The sequence below is a fragment of the Mastacembelus armatus genome, chromosome 18 (genome assembly GCF_900324485.2).
Source record: "Mastacembelus armatus chromosome 18, fMasArm1.2, whole genome shotgun sequence".
Lineage (NCBI taxonomy): Eukaryota > Metazoa > Chordata > Actinopteri > Synbranchiformes > Mastacembelidae > Mastacembelus > Mastacembelus armatus.
In genome coordinates this window covers 2,374,080-2,401,336 of record NC_046650.1, presented here as the reverse complement: position 1 = coordinate 2,401,336, position 27,257 = coordinate 2,374,080, and the positions used below count along the sequence as shown (strand labels likewise).

The 27,257-nt window shown below is 40.6% G+C and overlaps 2 protein-coding genes across 2 annotated transcripts; one reads left to right on the top strand and one right to left on the bottom strand.

The window, feature by feature from the left end:
* The first annotated feature begins 247 nt into the window (after positions 1-247).
* Positions 248-16,208, top strand: aco1 (aconitase 1, soluble). Its single transcript, XM_026292196.1, has 21 exons — positions 248-350; positions 1,062-1,181; positions 1,277-1,445; positions 4,935-5,072; positions 5,196-5,265; positions 5,371-5,554; positions 6,809-6,948; positions 7,052-7,223; positions 7,339-7,439; positions 7,741-7,857; positions 9,603-9,762; positions 9,870-10,005; positions 11,445-11,529; positions 11,790-11,946; positions 12,338-12,462; positions 12,555-12,659; positions 13,378-13,520; positions 13,916-14,063; positions 14,335-14,457; positions 14,735-14,920; positions 15,008-16,208. Exons 2-21 carry the CDS (start codon positions 1,073-1,075, stop codon positions 15,122-15,124), a joined length of 2,685 nt encoding a protein of 894 aa, XP_026147981.1. The 5' UTR covers positions 248-350; positions 1,062-1,072; the 3' UTR covers positions 15,125-16,208.
* A 2,978-nt stretch (positions 16,209-19,186) lies between these two features.
* paqr9 (progestin and adipoQ receptor family member 9) lies at positions 19,187-24,509 on the bottom strand. Its single transcript, XM_026298587.2, has one exon. It carries the CDS (start codon positions 23,561-23,563, stop codon positions 22,277-22,279), a length of 1,287 nt encoding a protein of 428 aa, XP_026154372.1. The 5' UTR covers positions 23,564-24,509; the 3' UTR covers positions 19,187-22,276.
* Between the last annotated feature and the right edge of the window lie 2,748 nt (positions 24,510-27,257).

Here is a 27,257-nt window from a genome sequence, read left to right as displayed (position 1 = left end):
ATCATTAAGTACTTTTATTTTGAAGCCCATGGTTGGAGTATAATTGAAACCAACCAGAAGGTCACGAGGTGTAATTTCGTTTTCTGAAGGTAGAAAGTGACTTTAATACATAGTTGAACTAATGTAATGGCTTTCGATTTTGTGTCTATATTTTCTATGCGTTGCTATTCCCAGGTCTGTGGAATAGACAAACACGTAAATACAGTGTTATTATTATGAAAACAACTTTGAGCGGAAGTGATAGTGACTGTGCTGCTGCAGGCGGAAGTCGTTTTTTCTACGAGATTAGCGTTGCAATTGAGTAGGTCACACGGTCGTGGTCTGCGTTGTCTCCTCTCCTGTACACAGAAGTAAGATATTAAATCCGACGACAATCTATCAGCTGCTTCGTTAACTGTGTTCCGCAGTACAGGGCAGCTAATACACGCTGCCGTACAGTATTGTTATAGTTTAGTCGCAAGCTAGCTGTCTGGCTGTCACATTCATGCTAATATGTCACTGTGGAGTTACTCTTTATTTTTTTTGTTTTTTATACAAAGCTTAAGCGTTTGTAGCTGCTCAACTTTGTCTTAATAGCTAGTGCCAGCTGAGGTCAGAAGGCCAGGTTACGGTGGGGATAATGTCCGTATCATAATTGGAGTTATCCTTTACAGCAAATCATCGTCAGCCTGAATTTCATATAAACAACCAAATATGTGGACGGTCTGGGTGCGTAGGCCCAGGCAGTGCTCTGTTCATCGGTTCAACTTTCACACAGATACACTAACACCTCACTCCAGAAAATCCCTTCTAGTTAAACCAGTTTTTATTCCATCTGTGTTGACTCTTCCAGAAAGGGGCCGCTTGCACATTTCTGCCTTTAACGTTTTAACATGCCTCTGAAGAGAGTTTGTTACGTAAGGTTTACGTAAGTTAACGCAAGTTCACTGACCCTCAGCTCTATCAGCCACGTCCTGAAATTTACACATTTGGGGAAAAAAGAATGATTTAATTTCACCTGCTTCTTTATTTATTGGACTGTATTAAAAACGAGCTTCTATTGTTTATATGTCCTTGTGTAGATTAGAGAAGGATGTCTGCAACTGTGAAGAATCCTTTTCAACACTTAGTTGAACCTCTGGACCCCAAGGATCCAACGCAGCAGTTTTACAATCTTTGCAAACTTGGAGATTCCAGATATGGTAACAAGAACGAATGAAGACACTTCTTGCCAGTGTAACTGTAAACCTATAATAGCATATATTTAACAGACGTTCACTATCCATCTCTTCTTCAGACCGTTTGCCTTTCTCCATCCGGGTACTCCTGGAGAGTGCTGTCAGGAACTGTGATGAGTTTCTGGTGAAGCGCACAGATGTAGAAAGCATCCTCAACTGGAAGCAGACCCAGACTCAAACTGTGGAGGTGCCATTTAGACCGGCCCGTGTCATCCTCCAGGACTTTACGTATGTCTACATTATTCTTTGGTATCAAAATGTCAGTGAGGTATTCTGTATGCTATTAAGAATCAATGACGCCTTTTACCGTGTACTGCTGTGTTGAAAGGCATCTGAACTGGGCGTATCCACCAGTTTTACACATAAGCCCCTTTTAGATATGCATTCCTTTAGGTTACTCTGACACCATATGATTATGGCAGCTCCAAGTCTGATTGAGCATAACACTGGGCAATGAAACAATAAAAATCATTATTGCGATATAACATTTCTTTGAAAGAAATATAAGACATGGTCGATGCAACATCAATATAACTCATTCTGCCCATGTTTTGACAGAAAACACAAACAGCCAATGACAATGATATAGTGGATATATAGCTCTGCTTTGAACCAATGTGGCTGGAATAGAGTTAGAGCACATCAATTAGGTTGACACACAGAGCGTGGAAGAGCAAATGCTGGTGTTTGAGCTGCTGTCACAGTGTAAACTAGTATGTCAGGAGAGGGGCCTAGTTAAAGAGAAGAGGAACAGATCAGGATATGTTGACAACAACTTAATGATGAAAACACCCAAACAGACACAGCCCAGTGCTCAAAAGACGAGAGCATTGTTGAGAGCAAGGGTCTGAGGCTTTAGAAGTGTGGAGATATTTAAAGTAGTGATGGCAAGATGAAGCTTTATGAAGCCTTGTAACCTTGCAGTCAATTGGTTCACAAAAGGGTTCATATCTCAGGGCTTCATGTGCACACAAAACCCCCTGCTGGTCAAAGACTGTAAGACAGGTAGATGTGTTTGTAGTCATTTTAAGTGTATGTCATACTCTCAAAGCTATCTTGCCGCAGTTTGGGCATGGGAATAATGACTGCCAGGAACAAAAAATTAATTAATTTTCATTTAACTATGCATTTTTCTCTTGTGAGCACAAGATAGTAACCCATTCCAACCATGTGTCTTTGTCTCTCCTTATTAACGTGCTTGTGATTGTTTGTAAATTGTGTGCAATAAGAGTTTCCTGGTTGGTACATTCTAATCAATGTTGCATGGTAGTAGTATACATACCAGAATGAACCTTCTGCTTTACATCAATATTTGAAAAAATCATATTTGAACTCTGGCACTGTTAAGGAGAAGAATATGAATGTGCTTGTGAATAGGGCTGCACCTATCGATCATTTTTGAAGTCGAGTATTCTACCAAACTTTTTAGCAATTACTTGAGTAATCAGAGAAAATAGACTTTTGCATTTTTAAACAATAATACTATTTAATGCATGACAGAAACGACAGGTTACCTCGCAATGACGTTACCTTGTCGGCTCTGCTGGGTGAGCAGATGTTGAAGCATTGACGAAGTGCTGTTGTGGTTCGCCAGTTATACTTTACAATACAGACATTGCACCATGTTGTCGTCTTTTGCCTCGATGATTTTTTGTAATCAAATTCATGGATTTCCTCGTTACAGCCCTACTTATGAACATACAAGGGCAGTGAAGGTGCTTGTGCAAGTGATGTAGGGGGGCACTTCATTCATTTTTATTTAAAAACAGTATTTGTTCAACAGTGTTAAGTGATTCCTCTGTTTTGAAATGAGTTCTCTGACTATGTGGAGACTCCATGGGTTTTATATCTGTCAATGCATCGCGTCAAAATGCGAACCACTTCCTGAACCGCTTCAAATGTCATTGATGACGTCACTCTCAGTGAACAATACAAGCCTTGATACGCGCTCAAACACTTCCTGGATTTCTCGACACACGCTTCGAAGCATCGGCACAATACGCCCCGACACTAATTTAAAGTCCGACAATGAGCAGAGTAGCGTGCACTGCAAAACATAGATGTGTATTTGACAAGAATATACAAATGTTCCACTAAAAACAGCTAATACAACTAACCTTTTTAGCACCTAAAGCAGTGCCATCCTCTAAGACCTTAAAGTCCCAGACCCAAGCCAGTGTTGGTGGTCCTTTAAAACACTTGACAAACAGACCTACATCATTTATTTGGAAATGACCAAAGAATTTAGTTTCTTTTTTCTCTTAATATTTTAGTTGTAGATTTAAGATTTACCAATTAAGATTTTTATTATTTTAGAGTTGACCAAATTGAGTGTGTTCTCCTTTAACACTTAAGGCCTTCTGACTGTTCAGAATATATTTATTTCTTTTATTTATTATATATATATATAATATTTTCCAAGACTAATTCACACTTTTTTTTAGCACTCTGGATTATAGTGTAACCTATAAGGCGAAGCGACTTGTATATGTATATTTACAATAATTTAGTAGTCACTAGCATTAGATGGCACTCTTGACTCAACTGAAGATAATATACCGCTGAAAAAGTAGAAATAAGAAACTCCTAGTGTAACACAAGAGTAAGTGTCACCCAAAAGAAAGAGCTATACTGCAGACTTCAAACTGTAGGTAATAAAGTATGTATCCCTGGCGTTGGTGGAGTTTAACACTACTTGTTATGCCTAGCCTACGTTTTTCATAGGCTTATTTAGACTATAATTAGCATAATTATAAATACGACTTATATATGTTTTTTTTCTGTTCAATAAGGCTGTTTTTGCTAAAACTAACTACTGTTTTGGTGTGACTATTAGTCCGGAAAATACGGTAACTATTTGAAAAAGAGTTGTATGCTGTACCATGTTTGCCATGTTAAATTTTTAAAAGAAAATAATATTTCAACCAAAATTAATCTTATATCTTTACGTAAGGGAGTAAAAAGGAACCTTTTAGCTTGACTGAAATAATTCTTTGGTTTATATTGTGATATATATAGACAGACCGATATGAAAATAATTATCATAAGATTTTTTCCATATGGCACGGCCCTAGTAAAGCACATTGGTCACCTTTCCACAATAATGAAAAAATCTAGCTCAGAGCTTGCTACATTTACAGATCACTTTAAACATGGCACAAGTCTGAATGATGTGGACGTTCATGTGGTAGTGTCTATTTTAAACATAATAAGGTTCACTGTAGAGACTGTAGGATCCAGGATCCATAGGGTCTGAGTTTGTGATGCTTTGGGTTGATTTTTTTATGGTGATGTATAAAATGGTGTACAAGAGTGGCAGCACTCTTGAATTTTTAATTACTGCCAATAAATCCCTTGTACAGATACAAACCAGCAATAAACCTATCCGACTAGCAAGCAATGTTAAAGCTCCAAGGTTGTAAAAAAAAGACACACTTTTGCACTGGATGATATGTTCCCCCATGAACACACACACATCACACTCACAATAGTTTGTTGATTCAACTCCACACTGACTGTTCTGCTGCCAAAAATACCAACTAGAGGACAAAGTGTGGATTAATCCACAGTGAGTGGCACAGCTATTAAAACATGCCGAAAAAGCCTTGGAGGTTTACCAACTACTCAGTATGTCAAATATATGAAACATAAAGTAATTAAAACCAAAATGATTATACTGGTAAGTGGAGAGAACCTGTCTTTATACCTTCCTTTCAGTGGTGTCCCTGCTGTGGTGGACTTTGCTGCCATGCGTGATGCAGTGATGAAACTAGGTGGTGACCCAGAGAAAATTAATCCAGTTTGCCCTGCTGACCTTGTCATCGATCATTCCATCCAAGTGGACTTTAACAGGAAGTAAGACTAGGTTCATCAGACTCTCTCCACGGTGGCACCATCACCTCATAACTGATGTTATTCTCTTTTGAAACAAAATACAACAACGTGCAAATACAACTCCTGGCTTTTTTCCCCCTTAAGATCTGATAGTCTTCAGAAAAACCAAGATTTGGAGTTTGACCGCAACAAAGAGAGATTTCAGTTCTTAAAGGTATGAAAAGTTTACAAGCCAACTGTAAAGTCATCATTAAATTCATTCATTAAATTCTAGTGGGCTTTTTTTTTAGCCTTTAAATATGTTTGTTTTTCTTACCAGTGGGGCTCTAAAGCCTTCAGGAACATGCGAATCATTCCTCCTGGTTCAGGAATTGTTCACCAAGTCAACCTGGAGTATCTGGCCCGTGTGGTGTTTAACCACAATGGGTACTTCTACCCAGACAGCCTAGTGGGCACAGATTCCCACACCACAATGATCGATGGCCTGGGTGTCCTCGGCTGGGGTAAGACTGTAGATGTAAGCAAGCAGTTTAGCGTCACCACTTAACCTTTGCTGATCCACTTTTCTGTGCTGTACCACACTCACTATCCTCTACTGTTGCTGTTTTACAAATGTTTTGACTTGTTTCAGTGACATACTAACCCATCTCAAACAGATACATAATAAGACCCAACTAATCAACAATTTAATTACTCATTTCTGGACTATAAGTTGCACCGGATTAGTAATCACTCTTAGCACAAACGATTTTGGTGAACAGAAAAAGAAATATATAAGTTGCTTCAGTGTATAAGTTGCATTTTCTAATTATACTAATAGTCTAAATGATCCTATGTAGAATGTAGGCTCTGCATAACAAACAGAAGTGCATTCCCGAACACATAACCCTCCATGTCAAGTAAACAACTCCACCAACTACAGAGGAAAGATGAAGTAGCGTGTCCTCCTCTCTCTCGTGTTGTCTGAATGCAGACACTCACTCCAAACTTTGTTTCAGCTGCATATTTTATTACCTGCAGTTTAAAGTCTGCAGTAGAGAAAAGGTAGGGACTGTCCAGGAATACTCTGACCATCCGCTTCACAACATCCTGATCGACGACTCACCTCACTGTGCTGCAGGACTGAATGATACTAGAGATGCTTCATCCCCACTGCCATCAGGCTCTACAACACCTTAGCCAATGGCAGATGACAACTGACTAGTGACTACTCTCACTACTAACTGACTACATGATTACCTGCGGGGGTAAATAAAGTGTATCTTATAGCTCTTTCTTTTGTCATTTTCACTTGAGTTACACTAATATTTATAGTTTAGCATGACTGTAAGCATTTTCACTTTTTCAGCGGCACAGTATTATCTTCAGTTGAGTCTAGAGTGCCATCTAATGCTAGTGAGTATTCAACAAAATGACCATAGATTAACACATATTGAGTCGCTTCACTTTATAAGTCACACAAGCCAGAGAACTAAAAAAGTGCAACTTATAGTCCCAAAAATACAGTAGCTGCCAACTACTTATATTGTATTTTTTGTATTGTTGAAGCCCTCTGATTTATCAGAGCATCTAAAATAATGTTGGAGCAATACCTTAAATACCCGAACTTAAAGGTTCATTTTGTGATTTTGTTGCACCAGCTTTCATTTAGTTGTGCAGTGCGAATAAGCTTCCAGCAAATGGTAAATGATAAATAGCTTACTTGAACTGTGACATGATTATTAAGTCCTTAATAAGATTTGTTGTCACAACTTCAGGTGTTGGTGGAATTGAAGCTGAGGCTGTTATGCTGGGTCAGCCAATAAGCATGGTACTGCCTGAGGTGATGGGATACAAGCTGCACGGAACCCCAGACAAGCTTATTACCTCCACTGACATTGTCCTCACCGTTACCAAGGTAATTACAATCAGTTTTCATTAAATATTTATATCACAATGTTCACTTCTGTCATATTAAGCATTACTGACTTTATGTTCTTCCTTTGTACTTGTGCTCTCAGCACCTCCGTCAGGTGGGTGTAGTAGGGAAGTTTGTGGAGTTTTTTGGCCCAGGCGTGGCTCAGCTATCTATCGCTGACCGGGCCACTATCGCCAACATGTGTCCAGAGTACGGAGCCACCGCAGCTTTCTTCCCTGTGGACGACGTCAGCATTCAATACCTCAGGCAGACCGGTGAGAGTCCAGCTCTAGGGTATAGAAATAATGTTGCATGGTGGAGCTGGTGGATTTACTGTCATGTGTTAAAAGTGATTATTTTCTACATTTTGTCTCCCTTGTGTGGATTCAGGGCGAGAAGCAGAAAAGCTGGCCTACATTACAAAGTACCTGAAGACAGTAGCCATGTTCAGAGACTATAGTGATGTCTCTCAGGATCCAGATTTTACTCAGGTCAGTGTTGATGTCATTTCGATTCCAGTTTTTGTTTGATTTTTCAGCCCATCAGAGAAAAATGTCAGCCTTAACAAATGCTTTTAAACTTAAATAATCCCCAGGATATTTTTTGTTGTACCATGATATGAGACACAAAAGACAAAAACGATTCTAGTAGAATCTACCTCCATATTATTATAGCACACAAGCAGAATACAATGACATAATGTACAGAAATGCAAGAAACAAATGTAACAAATGGAAAATAAAATGCAACCGTGTCTTCCTCTGTCTATCTCTCTGCCTGTCCCTCTCTCAGGTTGTGGAGTTGGATCTGAGTACGGTGGTTCCATGTTGCAGTGGCCCCAAAAGGCCCCAAGACAGAGTTCCAGTTTCAGACATGAAGAAAGACTTTGAAACCTGCCTAGGAGCAAAGGTACATATCAATACGTGCTTGTGTGTACAGTACTGCCATACTAAACTGACTAAGTCTGTCCATTTCAGCCTTTTGGTCACTCTAAGACAGGTATTGATAGAAATTTATGAAATAAAATGAATTTATGAAAAAAGCTTCAATGTCTGGACAGATCTGTGATGTTGTTTACCTGTCCTTTGATCAGATATTTCTCAGCTATTTAGGCCCGAGCAAGGACCGAGGTCCCAGCGCAGGGACTATTATAATCGCTCAATGGGCAAGGGATGAAGAAGCGTTTACAGCCTTATTTGACCCCCTGAACGTGTGTGAAAACTCACCAAAATTTGCACCCCCCTCAGAATCGCGTCACAATTTGATATTTTATGGGTTTCATAAACGACCTCAAAAGAATGGCTCTGCGGCGCCCCCGACAGAGGTCGAGATACATTGGGCCTATGGGAAGTCATGTGACACTTTTTTCATCGTACAGTCGCAAAACCTGGCACACATCTTCTTCATGTTAGGCCAGGCAAAAAAGCTTATTGTGTCCCGGTCGTGTGACCGACAGGAAGTCCACCAGCTGGGGGTTTATCTCGAGGTCATTGAGTTCGTTGATTTTGCTCACCTCGTATTCTTTCGAACTCCTCCTTGGGCTTTTGACCGATCGAGCTCATTTTTGGCCAGCGTCACCTAGACCCATGGGTAGCGCCCCCTGTATAACGATTTGAAAATTGCCATTCAAACCAAACCATTTACTTTGTCAAAATTGTACCAGATTTGGCACACACATCCTTTAGGGCATCCTGATCATAAAAGCCGATCGGACCCATGCCCTAATTTGCATGTGGTTGCCTTGGCGATGACCGGATCTCGCCATTCGTTTCCTATGGGAATTTTGCAAAATGTCCAGCTTTTGTCAGAACGGTACCAGATTTGGCACAGACCTCCGTGGGGGTCCAGTGAAGGACGTGGTCTACTTGGGGGGGTGTGGGGGGGGCGGATAGCGCCCCCTATGCAGTTGCACTTACTTTGTCAGAACTGTATCAAATTTGGCACAGACCTCCGTGGGGCTCCAGGAGAGGACGTGGTCTACTTGGGGCGGTGTGGGGGGGGGGCGGATGGCGCCCCCTATGTTCTTGCATGTACTTTGCCGGAACTGTACCGAATTTGGCACAGAGGGGTCTGTGGGGGTCCGCTGAATGACGTGGTCTACTTGGGGAGGTGCGGTCTCCTCGGGGGAGGGGTTTTGGGGGGTCCGCCGGTTTTTGGGGGACGGTCGATTTGGAGGGCGGGGGCGCTTGGGGAGGTGGTTCGTTCGTGGACGCGGTTCGCTCGCGGGGGCGGCGCTCCGCTCGAGGCGAGGGCCGATCATCGCCGCTTGCGGCTATATTTCTTCTTCTTTCCCTTTCAACTTACTCCCTTTCGAGGAAACCACAGTGGATCAATTGATCCACATTGTAGATTTGGCACAAGTTTTACGCCGGATGCCCTTCCTGACACAACCTCAGTGTCTGAGGATAGAGGCCCCTGGCCTTTTAAGTTGGTCTCCCATCCAAGTAGTAACTAGGCATGGCACCGCTTAGCTTCCAAGAGCAGATGCTATTGGGCACTCGCACTCCAGTGTGGCCACCTATTTCTCAGCTATTTTTAGTCAGACTTTTAACTTAATGATATAATGAATGTTTATGACCTAATCGCTGTTACCTTTGACGCACTTGTTAACCCATGATAATAACTCAATTCATCGTGGTTTGTGATGTTTTCAGCAAGGTTTCAAGGGTTTCCAAGTGGCCCCTGAGCACCACAGCACTGCAGTCCCCTTCCAGTTCAATGGGAAAGAATATACATTAAGCCACGGGTCAGTGGTCATTGCTGCAATCACCAGCTGCACCAACACGAGTAACCCATCTGTCATGCTTGGAGCTGGTGTGTACATTTTCTTACTGGAATCTGAGGAATATCACAACATGGGGTTTTGTTTAGAAACTGTCATAGTTGTTTAGCACAGTTTTTCAAGATGAATGTTCTTTCAGGACTCTTGGCTAAAAAGGCAATCAACTGTGGCTTGAGTGTGAAGCCGTATATAAAGACCAGTCTGTCACCTGGCAGTGGCGTGGTTACCTACTACCTAAAGGAGAGTGGTGTTATGGACTATCTCTCTCAGCTGGGGTAGGTTGCTCAAATGAATTATCCCACTGTGTTGTTTTTATATATGGATAATCCTACAGATGTTTACAGCTGTTGTTGTGAGCATGGTGATTTGATGTTTGAAACACAGAGACTACAACGTGAATGAAATGAAATAATGACTAATGTATCTGACATACTGAAGTATCAGCTGTTGCTCTTTGACTTATACAGTATTTTTCTCACAAGCTACTAGCTCCAGACATAGAACGATTAAAGGATAAAAGACAACTCATGTGTCCTTAACAAAATTTGATACAACAAATATTGCAGTAAAATATGTTCCTTACATATTTGGTGAGGAAGAAATCTGCTCACTGCAGCTTACTGATGTGATTTTAATAGTATATTTTAGTCAACCATTGAGGTCTAAAACACAGGCCAACAGGTTAATCCAGGTTCTGGATACACCAAATTTACTGTTAGTTTTAGTCTCTGTATTGGGTTTGTGGTAAAAAGAAACAGATAGGTCTTTCTCAGATAAAGTTTGCTCTGTTGCCATGTAAATCATATAAAGACCATGCTTGTACTCTATACAATAATACAGGTATGTACTTAGATATTTACAATGATCTGTTATTGTGTAACAAAGTAGGCTACTTGATGCAGATGAGCAAATGTCTGCTAAGGAAGACTGAGATACACTTGGAAGTCCAGGAAAAAGCTTGCACATGGACCTTGAGCCAAGAATGTTTTTCCATCAACCACAAGAAGCTCAGCTGATCACAAGTATACTTCTAAAACCAGAAAAATCTTTCAGTTGTAAAATACTCAACTTAATCTTGAGTTTATTGTTTGTCAAATTTCAGGACTCCTTGTGAGATTCAAAAGTGTGTATTAAATGCAACAACATATCAGATTCATAAATTCATTATTGCTATAAAGCAGTCCTGCTGACTAATTTCCAGTATGCAAATACAGCTACAGTAGATATGTTAAAGAGGTGATTACTACAAGTAAAAAAGAGCATCCAGAAGCTATTTACACACAGTTAAAATTTGATCTGTATGTAATAAGGATAAATGTACATAAATGTAATGATAAATGCAAGCAGAATGCATTGTGATCAGAATGTGATCAAATCTAACCTGTCCTACTGCGATGACATCTTTCTCAGCAGTCCATACAGCAGCATTGGCGTCCTTGACCTGGAAACATGTAACAGCCTGCCTGAGATCTGATCACAGTGCAGCCACAAAAGCGATAAGGAACCAGATAACCAGCTAATGCATCGAGACAAATGACATTAACAATATAGAACTGCTTTTAGAGCCCTGCTTTTAAACACTGTGGCTGATTGTGAAGAACTTCCTGTGCTCAAACTGATTAATACATCTGTTCACCATACTTCTGCACAGGTAACAAAAACAGCAACACATGATATGCAGTCATGTAAACAGTCATTTTGTCTCTCCTGTTAGCTTTGAGGTTGTTGGCTATGGTTGCATGACGTGTATAGGCAACAGTGGGCCGCTTCCAGAGCCAGTGGTGGAGGCCATTACTCAGGTACCAGTTGTTTAAAATAAGAGTTTGTTTTTTTCCCCTGTCTCTTTTAGTTTGTTTTCTTCATACATCAGTTCTTCTTTTTCCAGTATTTCTCATTCTTACATTGTTCTGCGGAATATGCCAGAGAAAAGAAAGTGATCTTTGTCCTTTGTTTTGTTGTCTTGTTTCCTAAAATAGATCTCTTTCCTCACAAGTTAGATTAACAGTAATACACACATTCATACAGTATTTGGAGACATTTGCATTGATTTTTCTTTCAGGGAGATCTGGTTGCTGCAGGCATCCTGTCAGGGAACAGAAACTTTGAAGGGCGGGTCCACCCCAACACCAGAGCAAACTACCTGGCTTCTCCACCACTAGTCATCGCCTATGCCATAGCAGGCACTGTGAGGATAGATTTTGAGAAAGAACCCATTGGTAAGTCACTGAAAAAAATATCACTTGTCATATTGACTGTAAAATCTAGCTCAATAAAACTAAGTAGGTTCTAAGTCATGTTAACCAGAGGCCATAAGACACAAACAAGAGATTTAATTTCTCTTCTTTATCAGTAAGCAACATTTTGGTCCAATGGTAACAGCTATATCGTAGCTTGTCTGAACACTGACTGACTAAATAACAATAACATTAATTTATCCAGTCCAAACAGCAGGGGTATGACTGTGTATTGGCATTTCCTCCACACAGTTCACCTCTGCAGCTGGTTCAGTCTAACAGCACTGCAGGCATGCACGTGCTTTGAGCACCACGTAAAACCAGATTTCAGACTTTTTAAATATAACTCTCCTGTCAACTCCCTCATTTGTAGCCATCAACTCTGAGGGCAAAGAGATTTTCCTAAGGGACATCTGGCCCACACGAGAGGAGATCCAGGCTGTGGAGAGAATGTTTGTTATCCCATCAATGTTCAAAGAAGTCTATGAGAAGATTGAGGTAGTGTAAACTGAATTCATTCCAACACAGTAAATGAACAGTAGGTGTGTAACTGCTATAAATCCTTTGACACTTGTACTGTGCTGTTGCAGAAAGTGAATGAGCGCTGGAACTCTCTGGTTGCACCCTCTGACAAGTTGTATACCTGGGACCCTAAATCAACCTACATCAAGTCCCCCCCATTCTTTGACGGTTTGGTAAATATACAGATCTTCTCAAAGTTATGCAACCACTTTTCATTTACCACCAATGTTATGTCTGGAAGTCCAGGACTACCAAAATGAAAATTACTTACTTAAATTGCATTTGAATGTCAGATTTCATTTTTTGGCTCACAATTATTAGCAACATAATTGTATATAATAGTATAGTCCAGAGCAAAACTGGAAGAGCACAGCCACAATGTTAATGAAGTTAAACATAAAACAGACTTCATTTTACTGTCAAATGAACAGACAGTGTGCAACATAAATGTGAAAATGAAACATGAAAATGATCTGCATTAGAGTCACGAATTTAGCTTCAGAACAATAGTTTCTCTAAGAGATATTTATTTTCCTTTCATTTTGACCACATTTATATGTCTGGTTGTGAAAATGTAATTTTTTATGTATATCTTTTATTTTGCAACATTATGTAAACACAAATAAAAAATAATTCTTTTTAAATGTTTTTATTTAATACAGTATAATTTTTCAGTATAATTTTGGCAGCTGTAGACTTCCAATAACTACTATCTACAACTAACTACCACAGTTGTCAGTTACTGCTGAGTAAAACCACTCCACTTCTGTCCTGAAGGTTATTCTCTATTTCCACCCCAGCTTCAGACAATAGTGTCTTAGCATCAGATGGTATGTATTGTTGTTGTGTGGTCACCATGGTCAAATCTCGTATCATCTTGTCCTTATTCAGACCATGAAGTTGCAGCCTCCTAAGTCCATACATGATGCCTATGTGCTGCTGAACTTAGGAGACTCGGTCACCACAGACCACATTTCTCCTGCAGGGAACATTGCCAGGAACAGCCCTGCAGCACGCTACCTGACCAGCAGAGGGTGGGTGACCTCACTGCTTTCAACTGTAGCAGCAGTCTTCATGCAGGATACCTCTCTTTGTTCATTTTTAGTGTCACAGTGAGATATAAATAGAATTCAGCTAACTGTGAAATGCAGACATAAACATATCTGCAGTGACAGCACACTTACATACCTTTCTTCTCTGTCATAAGAAATGTTTATTCTTTATCTCCTCCCTAACATCTCAGTTATGGTGTTATGTATCAAGAAAAACAGTGGAAGTAACAATACACATTCATTAACCCAACTAATCATCTCTAGACTGATAACGAGGGAAAGCCCTAAAGCAAATGTAAGAGCAGTGAACTTTTATCACAACCTACATTTAAACTGCCTGTAAAAGCTTTCCATTTCCCTCTGGTCTGTTTTGACAGTTTGACCCCTCGAGATTTTAATTCTTACGGCTCTCGTCGAGGTAACGATGCTGTGATGGCCAGAGGGACATTTGCCAACATCCGTCTTTTTAACAAGTTCCTGAACAAGCAGGCACCGCAAACCATTCACCTGCCAACTGGAGAAACGGTCCGTTTTGCTGTTACCAGTGTCATTCTCATGCTGTGCCACTCTGATCTCAACTAAAAGCTTTTGTGTCAGCTGTCGCTCTCATTTTCATAATAATAAGCAGGGAAACCCATTCATATGGAGATAGACCAAATGCTCACAGAATACAGAGGGGCTGAAATTTTAGCTTCTTTTTAAGCTTGAAACAGATGCCTCAGTGCTGTGTTACATTACTGATGCTGGATATACTATATCTGTACTAACTCTTTCATATTGTGCTCTTTTTGTCCAGCTGGATGTGTTTGATGCTGCAGAGAGATACCGGCAGTCCGGTGTCCCTCTGCTCATTCTGGCAGGGAAGGAGTATGGCTCAGGGAGCTCCAGAGACTGGGCTGCCAAAGGGCCTTTTCTTCTGGTGAGAATCATTTAAGTTCACTTTCCTATTCATGACAGAAAATACAAATTCACAGCACCCAGGAAGGTCAAAGCAGAGGTCATTTTGATAATTACCTATTTTTGGCACAAGGAGAAGATTTTGTGCATAAATCCAGTTGTCATGGGTGGCATCATGTGACTACAGTATGGAACTTTGCTCTTGTGACAGTTTTTTTAAAGAGCTGTGATTTGGAGTTAGATTTAGCAGAATATGCTAGTGTTTCAGTGGATCAATAATTAACTCTTTTCTTGTTAAGGGTGTTAATGCAGTTCTAGCGGAGAGCTATGAGCGGATCCACCGCAGTAACCTGGTTGGGATGGGAGTGATTCCTCTCGAATATCTCCCAGGAGACAATGCTGACAGCCTGGGCCTGACCGGCCGAGAGCGTTACACCATCATCATCCCTGAGCAGCTCACACCCAGGATGATTGTCAACATTAAAGTGCGTAAAGGGCGGTTTGTTGGACATTAAAAACATAATTCTATTCATCATATAATGTGACAACGTTGTCTCTGTGTGCCCTGACAGCTTGACACTGGAAAAACATTCCAAGTGCGGATGAGGTTCGACACAGATGTGGAGTTGGCATATTTCCGCCACGGAGGTATCCTCAACTACATGGTCTGCAAGATGTCTGAAAACTAACACAGCAAGTACAGCACAGAGGAGAGGAGCATTTCATTCTCTGCTAGAATCCGTTACAGTGTAACTGTCAGACAGAAGATTATCGTCCCAGAATAACAATCATTTTCCATGTTTGGTGCAAAGAGCCATTCACAGAGCTGATTTACAGCCAGAAAACACAATATCTATCACTATTGTCGTTTTTTGAGAATGCTGCTACACAAAGATAAGCAGGGTATGATGTTTGGTTTAGAAATACCACAGGAACGCAGGCTGACATTTCCTCACCTCAGTCAGATGTCTCCCCAGGTTTCATTTCCCTGTGGTTTTACTTCTCATCTGTGGTGTTACATCTGAACCAAAGTAGTGGAGCTGGGTTTCAAATTCACTACAATATCAACTGATGAAAAAAATGAACTGTAAAGTCAGTCAGTCAAGTCTGTCTCCAGATGCACAGCAAAACTTTGCTTTATGTAATGTAATGAATTATATTCCCAGTCTCATCGTGATACAGAGTGACAGGACACTTCAGCTTGTTTCATTACTTGTAATGTCTGCTATTGTGTGACTAGTTAATGTTTCACTCATTATGATAGAGATGATGATCACAGTCATGAGGTTTGTACTGAGAGGTTGAATGTGTGGAAAGAACAAGGTAGCTGTATCTTCACTCAGCAATATCTACAGCAGCAGATACTTCAGGGTAAAACAAAGTGCAGCACATTTGTTAGAGCTCAAGCCAAATGAAAGCCAAGATCCTGAAAATAAGACCCAGGGTTTGACACACAAAACTCCCAAATGGTGAATTTCCTTCCTGTTATGTTGATGATAATTACTGGCGAATGAATCACTGTGAGAGCAGAATGTTAATATGTGTGTTAGAGTAACAGTAACTTCACACATTAGCATTGTTTGTACTGATTTCCCCTGTGCCATCTCCAGGTTGTCTCTTTAATTCACGACCCGACATTTTTGTAATGTTCCTCATCTTTCTGTCTGTGATTGAAGGGATAAAAATACACCTCTTTGTTCTTCAGACATTATTGTAAACCTACTTTTGTCAATGTCATTGACTGCCTTAAAACACGTCTTAAAATCTTGATTCTCACTCTTTCTTCCAAAAAGACCATGTTTTTCTTGGACTCTTCCATGTTGTTTATAATCCGAATGCATTAAACCACATAATACTGAAAAATGGAATAAAATATGATTTTTGCAGTCATTCTGGAGTTACAATTTCTATTTGTATTTATTTGTAAAAGGGAAGAATATAAATATGTGTTCTACTATTTTCATCTTCTTGGCTCCTCAACATCAAGATTACAAATCTGTATTGGAATGCTTTTCTTTTTTTGGAGAGTAAGAGTCTTAAAATAGTCCGTCAAAGCTCTTTTATTCCATAAATAGTCTGCAGGCTGATTGAACACTGATCCTGGGTTTCTGTCAGAGAACTGGAAGATGTTTGGAGAAGAAAGTCCATTTTTAAGCCAATTTCTATCTATTGTACAATTTTTAAAAAAAAACGTATCCCTACTACAGGAACGGAGAGCTTTTGGCTCAGTTAACCAATGCGTCTCATTTTAAGGGGTAACATTTTCTATTTAGGCCAACTGCTCACATTAGCTGCTACAGGGGGCTGCTAGCAGGCTACATTATAGGGTACAGCAGTAGCTGATCAACAGGGGGCAGCTGCCCCACATATGGGCGGGTTTTATTCCTTTTCTCTAAGATTATGACCGAAGTGTTTAATAATATAATGTAAGAATAAATATATTAAAAGAGATTTGTGAGTCTTATGTATGGAAGTAGAATTGTATTTTTATTTTATCTTAAGAACCATATGCCACCTTCTTATGCCGCTGTACTGAAACCTTTTGCCACCTCATGTAAGAATTTCTACATGTGCCACTGCAGTACAAACAGTAATCTGACCTGAAATGCTCACAGTATCACCACCTTTGTTTTATTTCACTCCCACTACATCTGAAAAAAGAAAGTACTAGAGCTCTGAAGGTCTCCAGCCAGTAAAGTCAAGTATGGAAAAGCTGTACTGTGCATTTCCAACTCATCAGTTATTTCTAATACCATTAACAGTGTAAAAACAACAGGTTGATGCCATATTTCATCATGACCTGCATTCTGTACTTTATGCCTTTGTGCCAGGGCAAATCCCCAAATCTGTCATGTTTGACAGTTGTTGACCTATTGCCTCCACAAAGTGTGATGTCCTGATGCTGCCAGCTCACAAACACATATCGTTACACATCATCCACCTGAAGTCACCTGTGGTGGTGGTACGGCCATCAACAATGTAACAGGATGTTTACTACTACAGTTCAAGAATACGATGCACAGGAACAGATCCTTAAGGAAACGTATAACCAGAGAACCAGAATTCAGCCAGATTTGAAATAACCACCAGAAATAAAGCAACTCATTGTTTGCAGACCTGAGACTACATCTTCTACATCTTTTATGCTGAAGCTAGCACTAACACTGGTACCTACTACATGTCCAACATGACACTGTGGTTTTTTGTCCCTGCATTTTTCTCTGGTGGCAAAGAGCCATTTGAGCTGTATCTTTTTCTGACCATACTCTTTACTAGGCTAACACCATTAACCACCTGCGAACGGTGAAAATGTGGTCGTCTTTGTTCACAGACTTCTGCAACCATGTGTGTAGTAAAAAAAGAAAGTAATACTGCTAATGGGGGCAGGGTAAACTGTGTGGAACACTACCACAGTGAAAACAGAGATGGACTCCTGACACCTTCATTGTCAGCCTGTCGCCCCGCTTATTAATTCTTCATTATTCTGAGCTCAGCTACATACTCCTGTTACTTTAGCTGATCATCTTTTCATCATTTATTTTTAAAGCTATTGTTTTTTCTCCATGAAGCAGTCCATAACAGAGATGAATTAATAGAGACCTCTTGTTTGTGTTGTAATTGTAACACCCATTTGCTCAGCTGCAAAACATTTTCTTTCCCTGTTTTATGAAGTTGTTCAGCAGCGTACTCTTGGTGACATGGCTGTTCTGTTCAACATCTAGAAGGATCTGTACATGTGGAGGGTCTTCTGTCTGTGCTCCATGTTTCACCCATCATTACGACCCAGACAAAGTCCAATACACCCACAGCATGTGCACATACACTCACACAGAAATACAGCATATTCGCAGAAAAAGCAAGGGGTGTGGAAATCAGTTCCTGGACTCAAACTCATTTGGCAACATTTGAATTATTCAAATATTTTAAAACCACTGACATTAAAATCTACTTAACACTTTAAGTTCAAGCTATGCTAGGCACTGGTCAGTGCATGCTAGAAACACAGGGCAGTTGAAGTTTCATTAATAAATAAGTCAACATTTGAGGCAATAGCATTATTTACTTCCTTTCTAGTACGAGAAGATAAATTTCAATCTTAGGTCTGTGTATCAGGTCAGGTGTTAGCCTGGCTTAGCATAAAGACTAAAAACAGACAGAACCTCACCAAGACCTTTAAAATATGCTGGACCTTCTTTAGCAAGTATAAAAAAAATATTTAAAACACTTTTAAAAAAGATTTTTATACGGAGCTGCTTTTAATGCTTTTTCTTTCTGTGCCCTATTTCCATTGCCAGATACAAACTCAGTGTGATGACAACATTATGGGAAGCTGCCAAAAATACTAACCGTCACTAAAACCACAAATTCTCACTGTAATGGCTTCATTGGGATTCAACAAATAAAATGCATATCATTACTGTTTGTTAAGCTTGACAGGAGAAGTTTGGGCAGTGTCTGGCTAATTGTTTCCCTCTGCTTCGTTTAATGATGTGAGGGTTTGGGGTTCCACATCCAGCATGTCAAGAAAAGATAAGATAAACTTGATTCATCCCTGACGGGAAATGGAGGTAGTTTTGTAGTTAATAAGTTATTGTATAATAATAGTTATATCGTGATTTTTAGCATTACTGTTAAAGTACAGGTCAGGCTGATATGAGTCTCAGTCATTTTTAGAGGTATTTGTTTTTTGGTGAGTGGGAATTACTTCACATCAGAATAAAATCATTAAAATCTTCATCCTCTGTTGATCTTAACCGTAACAAATTTGACAATACTGCCTGTGGATCAAAATGTTGGACCAAATGAAACCCACAATGATAACAGTTTTCTGTATAATTTATTATTTATAATAAAACTCAAATCATCCATATTGTTAGTGCTATGTGATACATCAGTTAACACAATGGAGGAGGGTTTTTCAGCATTAACAGACAGAGCACTATGACTATAATTAACCTCCACCTGTAGTAATTCATAATTTAAATTCATGTGTAAATAATATATTAGCATCACTCTTCAGCCACCCCTGAGATTTTCACTAGGTAAGATACAGTAGCCTATAAGTCTAACATTCACATACTGAACGCTGATTAAACACTGACAGATTCTTCAAGACTGTCTAGGAAGGGTCAAAGGGCAAAGGGGACAAAATCTGTTCCAGCGATGGTTCTTCTCAGTAACAGAGTGCCACAAATTCTGTATTGAGGTAGAAACATCGCTTTACCACTGGATGCATCATCATCTAATGAATATGTTCATTAGAAAGCACTACCTAAACCTGAAATATCTTGAAATAATACAGTACTGCAGGCTTGCCCCTTAAAGGAACAGAAGCTTTAAAGTGCACCTTAATACCATGATTATCACAACCACTCCTATTCCTCATGTACTCATTCCAGAGTCATACATAATAAATGACATTCCCTCTCATTATCATTTTCTTATGTGCAAGTGAATGCATATGTCCAAATGTCCAGTTTTCAGTAAAACAGTGGTAAGCAAAGAATTTCTGACATTAGACAGTGACAAAACATTAGTTATAAACATGTAAATGTTCATATGAGTAAGAGTTTACATTTGTAACTTCCCCAGAGAAAGACTGCATGATGATAAAATCACTAAGGACACAACAGGATAACATAGAAACAGTATTCATCTGAACACTGATGCTCATGGTCCATCTTCAGTGCGCAAATTAACTCAACAAAGAAATGACATGTTAAATCTTTAAATTAAATTTCATCATTCATTTTTGCTTAGTTTCTGTATCTGTTACTGACCATTATCTCACCAGGCTAATCAGACACACTGGCTATATTCCCTCTCTTTTACACCTTCTGTCTTGATATTGTGAATCTGCTAAAAACACATGACAAACAGGACACAGACAATCCAATGGTACAGTCAGAAAGAGTAACAGAGAATTTACAACCAGACCCGAACCCAGGCCCAGACATTTCCATAACAAATCCAGGCCTGTTGGTTTGGGTCATGTCAGAATTCTAAAAAACAAACCCAATACAGGAAGGCGGACGAGAGTATTTCAACATAGAGTGAGAGCTAACATTTGTGTATGCAGGATATTATTCCACAGCACAGAAATACACACTTGCTAGCAATAAGGCTAAACCTTGCTTCATGCAATTAAAAGTTGAATAAACAGATGGTTGTTTCTCTGCTGTGGTTAGTATTTGATCTACATGGTTTGTACCTCTCAGGTATTACCATGGTATTTGAGTCACAGTTCTAAGCCTCTGCTTTTGAATGAACTTTGAAACCCTAGTAGATCATTAAACACTTAATACTTTTCTGCCTGTTTAGATGAAAAAATCCCTTCACAACAAAAGCATATTCTACCTGTTTGTGCACCCAGCCGGCTGAAAATAACAGCTCTTCATGTTTCAGTAGAAATATAACATTGATTTAGAAAAGTGTCATTAATATAACTAACTTTAGGTTGGTGTACTTTCTATAGATTTAGCAAGGGCATTTCATGCTAATATGTTTATTGGTGACTGTAAATTGCCCATAGGTGTGAGTGTGAGTGTGTGAGGTTGTTTGTCTCTGTCAGGTGGTCTTTCAACCTAATTTATCTGTCAAGTGCAAATCTATCTAGGAACTTCCTGATGATATTTTTCTACTACTGTACTGACATGACTTCATCTATCGCTTTTGTAAACATGGCTTTTCTGCTGATGGGCTGCTGTATGTCACATGGCATGAAAAACCTGTGAACAACAGTCCTTCAAATTGAGAAGTGCTCTTTTTTTGAACGATAGAGTTAATATGAACTGTCAGCAGAAAAGACATGCCTGTACAGAGTGTGTACCACTTCGATGTAAGACCAGTAGACTTTTCAAGCTGAAAACTTCATGCTGACATTGCACTTAATCTGAACAACAGCACTTTTAGCAGTGTGCACATAATCTGTGGGAAACTAGTCATCAATGAAATGAAAACCATAAAAACAGCAGATGTGCTGCACTATGTATACATTTTACATCTAAACAACACAAGTATACCAACAGAACATGTCAGCAAGACATCATCATATGCTTCAGAAATATTACATGTTCTTTAAGGTTAGAGAGCAAGCATGGCTTCTTAATGTCAGGGCGAGTGCAACTGGCCCTTTGAAAGTGCTTCACTGTAAGACTGATATGAGACCTCAGCTATTTCTGTTATGTCAGCAAGGCCACCACACTTCCTGCTGCATGGGTCACTTGGAAAGAGAAAGGAAATGAGACTGTGTTTGTGTTAGTCAGAGGAAGAGAAGGTATGGTTAACAAAGGTCAGAAAGGACTAATTCAATATGAAACAATGGCTTCAACTGAAGACAAAGCAGGAAACTTTCAAAAGACACTGTCTGAGTTCAGAGGAAGTGGAAGTGCAACAAGAAGAAAGACTTGAAAGCAGTCAACTCATCACTGACTTCTCTAAATGGTCACGCTGACCTATACCCGAATGTTACATGGAACATGCGTTCTCCTGGGTAGCAACACCTTTCCTCTGTTCTCAAGTATACAGCCCCTAGAGGTAGTTATTATGCTCAGACATCCTGTTGGAACATGCTGGAGCAGCTCAGGGGAAGAACTGTCAAGGTCTTTCAATATCCACTCAACCAGACAGCCACCCTGTGGTGAGCTCAAAATATAATCCTTTTATCTCCTGCTGTCCCCAATTTCCCCCTATGAAAGCCTGAAAAATGCTCCCAAAAGGGGTTGGAACATATGTGGGATTTGAAATGGGAAGGGATATATTGTTTTACTTGTGCGCTTCTCTTTGTGGCATGGCTCTATATGCATGTGCAAACTTTGTTCACAGTCGAGATGATAATGTGATCAGTTCAGGTGCTTCTTGGGGCGTTCCTTTGCTAGCTGGTCTCTCTGAGGGCCATAGATGCAGTTGGCGCGCCAGGAGAACCACAAAATGATGGTTACAATGGTGGTCTGGAGGAGGAGCATCACCCCATAGGTGGAAGCTATGGTAGGTCCAGGTAGGCGGGATAAAGTGGCAGGGGGCAGCAGCAGAGTTGGGCTAAGCAGCATGGCTCTCACCTCAGCTTTGATCATATGAAGTTCATCAAGAATGGACAAAAATGTGCAGCAGTGGAACCACTGGTGGCTGTGCCCCCAGATGTCAAAGCGACCTGGGGCCAGGCGTTCCGGTAACTTGCTGATGTTGAAGACAGCTGAGACCAGCAGCCAGAGGCAGTGGCGAAAGAAGAAGTTGGACATGGTGGTGGAAGCGGCAAAGGAGGAGGAGGCTGTGGCATAAGGCGATCTGGCGAGAAGGCGGTAAAAGACAGGTGTGGAAGAGATGAGGAACGGGAGGAGAAAAACAAGGGTCCGGATGATGTATCGATGCTGCCTCCACTTCTGGCGGGTATTGCAGCAAGATAGGACACAAATGATTGCTACAACACATGCACACGGGATGTAGAAGGTCTCAAAGAACACACTGAACTCTGGGATTGCATAGGATGATGGAGGAGCCCCTGGAGGTTCATGTTTCAAGTCCATATAGGAGGTGTTGTGTTCTCCTGTCTCCACGATCCCTGCCCGAGGGTGGATGTAGTAATAGTATGCCAATGATGAGCCAACTGTGTAGGCACTGATTGTGCCATAATCCACAAAGAAGCAGACTTCTCTTACCACCAGAGACATAGAGTTGAGCAGGTGGGCCATGCTGCTTGCCATTAGCAGACAGAACACCCCAATAAAGTAGTTCCACATTGGATAGAAGAATGGTGTGTCACTGTGGGGGGCACCTTCCAAACCAAAAACCTCCACAAAATAGTATGAAAAAATGAAAACTGGGAGGAAATGCGTCCAGAAGTTGCCTGTTTCATTGGTCGGCCTGAATGCTGATAATAAGCAATCCCTCAGGCTGTAGTTTGGGAAGCGGTAGCCAGTCAGGATGAAGTTTTCTGTAACCCGAGGTGGCACATCAGTATGCCTCAGAAGAGGTAATGGCTGCCCACAGTTCAGAAGCATGATGGCAACGTTCTGTAGGTGACAGCCAAATACGGCTATTTGGATCTGACCTTCCTTACAAAGCACCTCAGTTTTTATTGCTTGGCTGTTGACTTTATTGCTGATCACAGCATAATTAGTTATAACTATCATACACCCTTTTGTTTATGAGTGGGTAAGGCATCTACAGGCTGCTCTAGCTCAAAAAGATCTTTCAGCCCTGCTCTTCTTTGGACTTTTGATCCTGGTTCCACTGCAGGCCTCGTGCGCTGTAGGCTAATCCACAGAGCTGAGCCGCTGTGCTGTCCAGCAGTATATACTGACAGAGACTGGCAGGGAGAGTGCAGAATCCTGAAGCCTCAGGCCATCTGCTTGGTTAATTTCCCTTTTTTTGGTTTCCTCAATGATGCCAGTGCATTACACAAGGTCAACAAAACATCTAGCATGCAAAGCTTACCATAGTGTCGGTCTTCACTTACTTTGCATAGGACATGTATGGATGATTATCTTGTTCAGTCATATGCACATTCATGTCTTGTTATGCATAGTTCTGCAGCAGCAGATCAAATGAAGGTCACTTATTACTGTGGTACAAGAATGAGCAGCACTTCAGTTGCTGTCTAATGTGTCCTTACAGCAGAGATGTCCTGGAGATGCGTCCATTAGGCTCGGTGGTATGTAGGTCATGCTGGCCATGAGCACTATATCAGGCTACTGCAGGCTTCTGCTCCTCCTGTTGTTCCTGGTAAATCAGCCTCTATCCACGTCCGACTCTGAGTTCATCCAGCCCCCATTCCGTCGGCAAAGCGCTGCAGAAAAGAACAAGTCCCTCCGGGTTTCCAGAGATAAATGTTGTGTGTGCTGGTACTCAGTCCTTTAGGGCAGGATCACCTTTAAAAGCGCCATTATATCGCCGGCAGTGATAAAACAGGTTTCACAATGAATACTAGTCCACTCAGTCCAATGAAGCTGTGGCGAGCCGGCATTTCGGCCAACACTGAGGAGAACGGGAGACCGCTTGACAGGTACCAGCGTTAAGGTACACACACTAAAATACCAGGGTTCCTACTGGCTGTTTCAAAATAAAACCCAGAAGTAATCCTTTCACGTCTGTTATCTCTGAATTCACAAGACCCTTAACAAATTCAAAATTGTTTTATTGGCAAGACCAATAATTGTTCAACTGTCAATATATATAATGTTACCCTTTTTGTCAAGATGATTATCAGCTTAACATTTGTCAACCTGTGTGTAGGTTTGAAAAATAGAGTCAGCAACTAGTGGCTAATACTAGGAGAACATAAATGTTTACAGATTTTCTCAGGGACGAAAAGAACACAACTCCCATTTTTGAGTATTTCTCAAACCATCACCTTGATTCCTTGTTTAACTGAACCAAATGCCTCTGGAAGAGCTGTGAGAATTTGCCATCTTTTTGATTTAGTTTGCTCTTGGTTGGTTTTATAACATTTCACATAAAAAATATAAAGCTATAATAGTTTATGTATTTATCAGGCTACACGGCAGTATGCCCAGCTGTGGTATGCAATACATAGGCTACTCAAGTGTAGACTATAGTAACGCACTGTAGTGCTGTATAATAATAATAATAATAATAATAATTATTATTATTATTATTATTATTATTATTATTATTGCTTGATAATTCAGTGTTAAAAATAATAATTATTATAATGATTATTATTATGTGTCGCATTTTGAATTTAAGGGGAAAAACTAAGCACTTATTTCGAAAAAACGTTGTCTTAGTTTCCGGGTGGTTCTGGCTAACTATACACTGAACTAATTCAGAGCTTTAATCAGTCTGCGTTTCCCCTGCCTGTACTCAGCTGCTTGTCCTTGGCAGGCGGGAGACAGACAGCACCAAAAATAAACCAAAAAGTAAATTCGTTCCGTGGTAACGTCGTAACAGCGTCGGGCTTGTGTTATCTGCTTATAATGCACAGGCCGTCGGTGTTGAGTAATCCTGTCAGAGCCGGTGTGTGAGTCCCCTCCTCTCCCAGTGTCTTTTAACACCGAAGACTTGTACAGGACACATGTGACGACTCACATACGGTGTTTATAGCCCGTGTCTCACATTTGAATATATAATCACAGCGTCCTAACGCTGCCCACACAAGGTGCCTACTGCTGCATCTCACAACCACTGGGAGGTTCTGTATCTGACAAGTAGTTCACTGAGACGGCTGCGAAAATGGAAACAAGGCGATGGTGAAAATTACCACTTCAGATATCGAGCGTGGATCTTCCTGTGCCCTGCTCATTTCCCTCAGAGAACCTTAATTACACTGTTATGTCTACTTTTTATTTGATGCCAGTTCTGTTGATCTGTTATACAACCTGATACAGGCTGGCAGGTTTCATGTAATGTACTTTATAGGCCCTTGTATGTACTTACACAATCTAATATTACATCATTGTATTCATTGTGTTCCCTCTACAAACAAGACAACAGTGAGAAAACATGTTTCCCTAACATGTACTGTGTATCAGTCAACAAGGCCCACGGGCAAGCAGCCCTCCCCCCCGTCCATACGTCCATTCCCCCCTGACCACTGCCTGTTGTGGCCAGATGTCAGGAAGTCTTTGAACCAGCTATTTAGGCAGGATGGGGTGGGGATATCTGGTGCACTGGCCATTTTCCAGTCCCCCCAGAGAAATAAGGCTGGAATTATGTTTCTCCAAACACATAATCATTGCCACACATGTACAGTGGGGTCTCCTGGGTAACCCTAATCTTAGTGTTAGATCCCAAAGCTCAGGAGTAGATTCCAGGGGAATTGGAGATATCTGTTGCTTGTTACCTTAACCATAATCATTTGTATGTCAAAAGGTAAGATATTTAAGATCACTGCCCATCTTGTCGTCCTCTGCATTTATGTTTCAAATTCCAGACACTACACCTAGACGATACGGACCTTATATCTGTCTGGAAAAGTTTACAAGAAATGCATCATTTCCTGCACACATTCACTTACATGAAGCATAGAGAAGTGCAATACTAGTTGCTGCATTCCTTTTTAATTAGTGATTGACTGGCAGTAATGATTTAATGGTTGTGGAGCCACACCTGTACCTAGTTATCATGATATAATGGACACAAATAGCAGGGTAGTTTACAGCTCAGACCCACAGAAAGACTCGCATTAGATATAACTGAAACAGTAAATTAGATATAACATTGTTACATTCCTGATTACATTCAAATCCACCAGTGGAAAGACTTTATGTAGATGTTTTAGAGTTGTTTCTGTCCTCACTTTGTCCTAATACCAAGACAGGGGAAAAAGTTCCTTTGAAATATGGGAGCCTCGAGGTAGTCTTCATGTGTAAGCAAGACAAAAACATGCCACAGCCAACAAATATGCAGCAAGTCAGTCACCTGACTGATCTTGTTTTATCTTTAAGTATTTATGTCCTCCAGCCATAAAAAGAGTGACCCTCTTTGACTTTTTTGAATTTAATGACAGTAGGACATTTTCTCTTTCTTTGTGTTTTGCTGTCTGCTGCTGTGCCTCCTCCCTCTGAAGGTCAGGTGTGCTGACTCTAGGGAAGCTTGTGTGGGATCACACTGGTCACTGAGGTTAATGACAGGTAGTGAGTGCTGGATGTTCGCTAAAGGCTTGTAAATGAGGTGGAAGATGAAGCCACTGGAATACCTGGGAGCCATTTATGCAAAGGAGAAAGAGCAGGACAGGGTTAAATGGTTAAAACACAACAGACAGCAGGACAACAAGGATGAGATCAGTCAAAACCACGCACTGATAACTGCAGTAGTGTGGTAACCTGCAGCACAGTCAGAACATGTCCAAATTCACTGGAACTA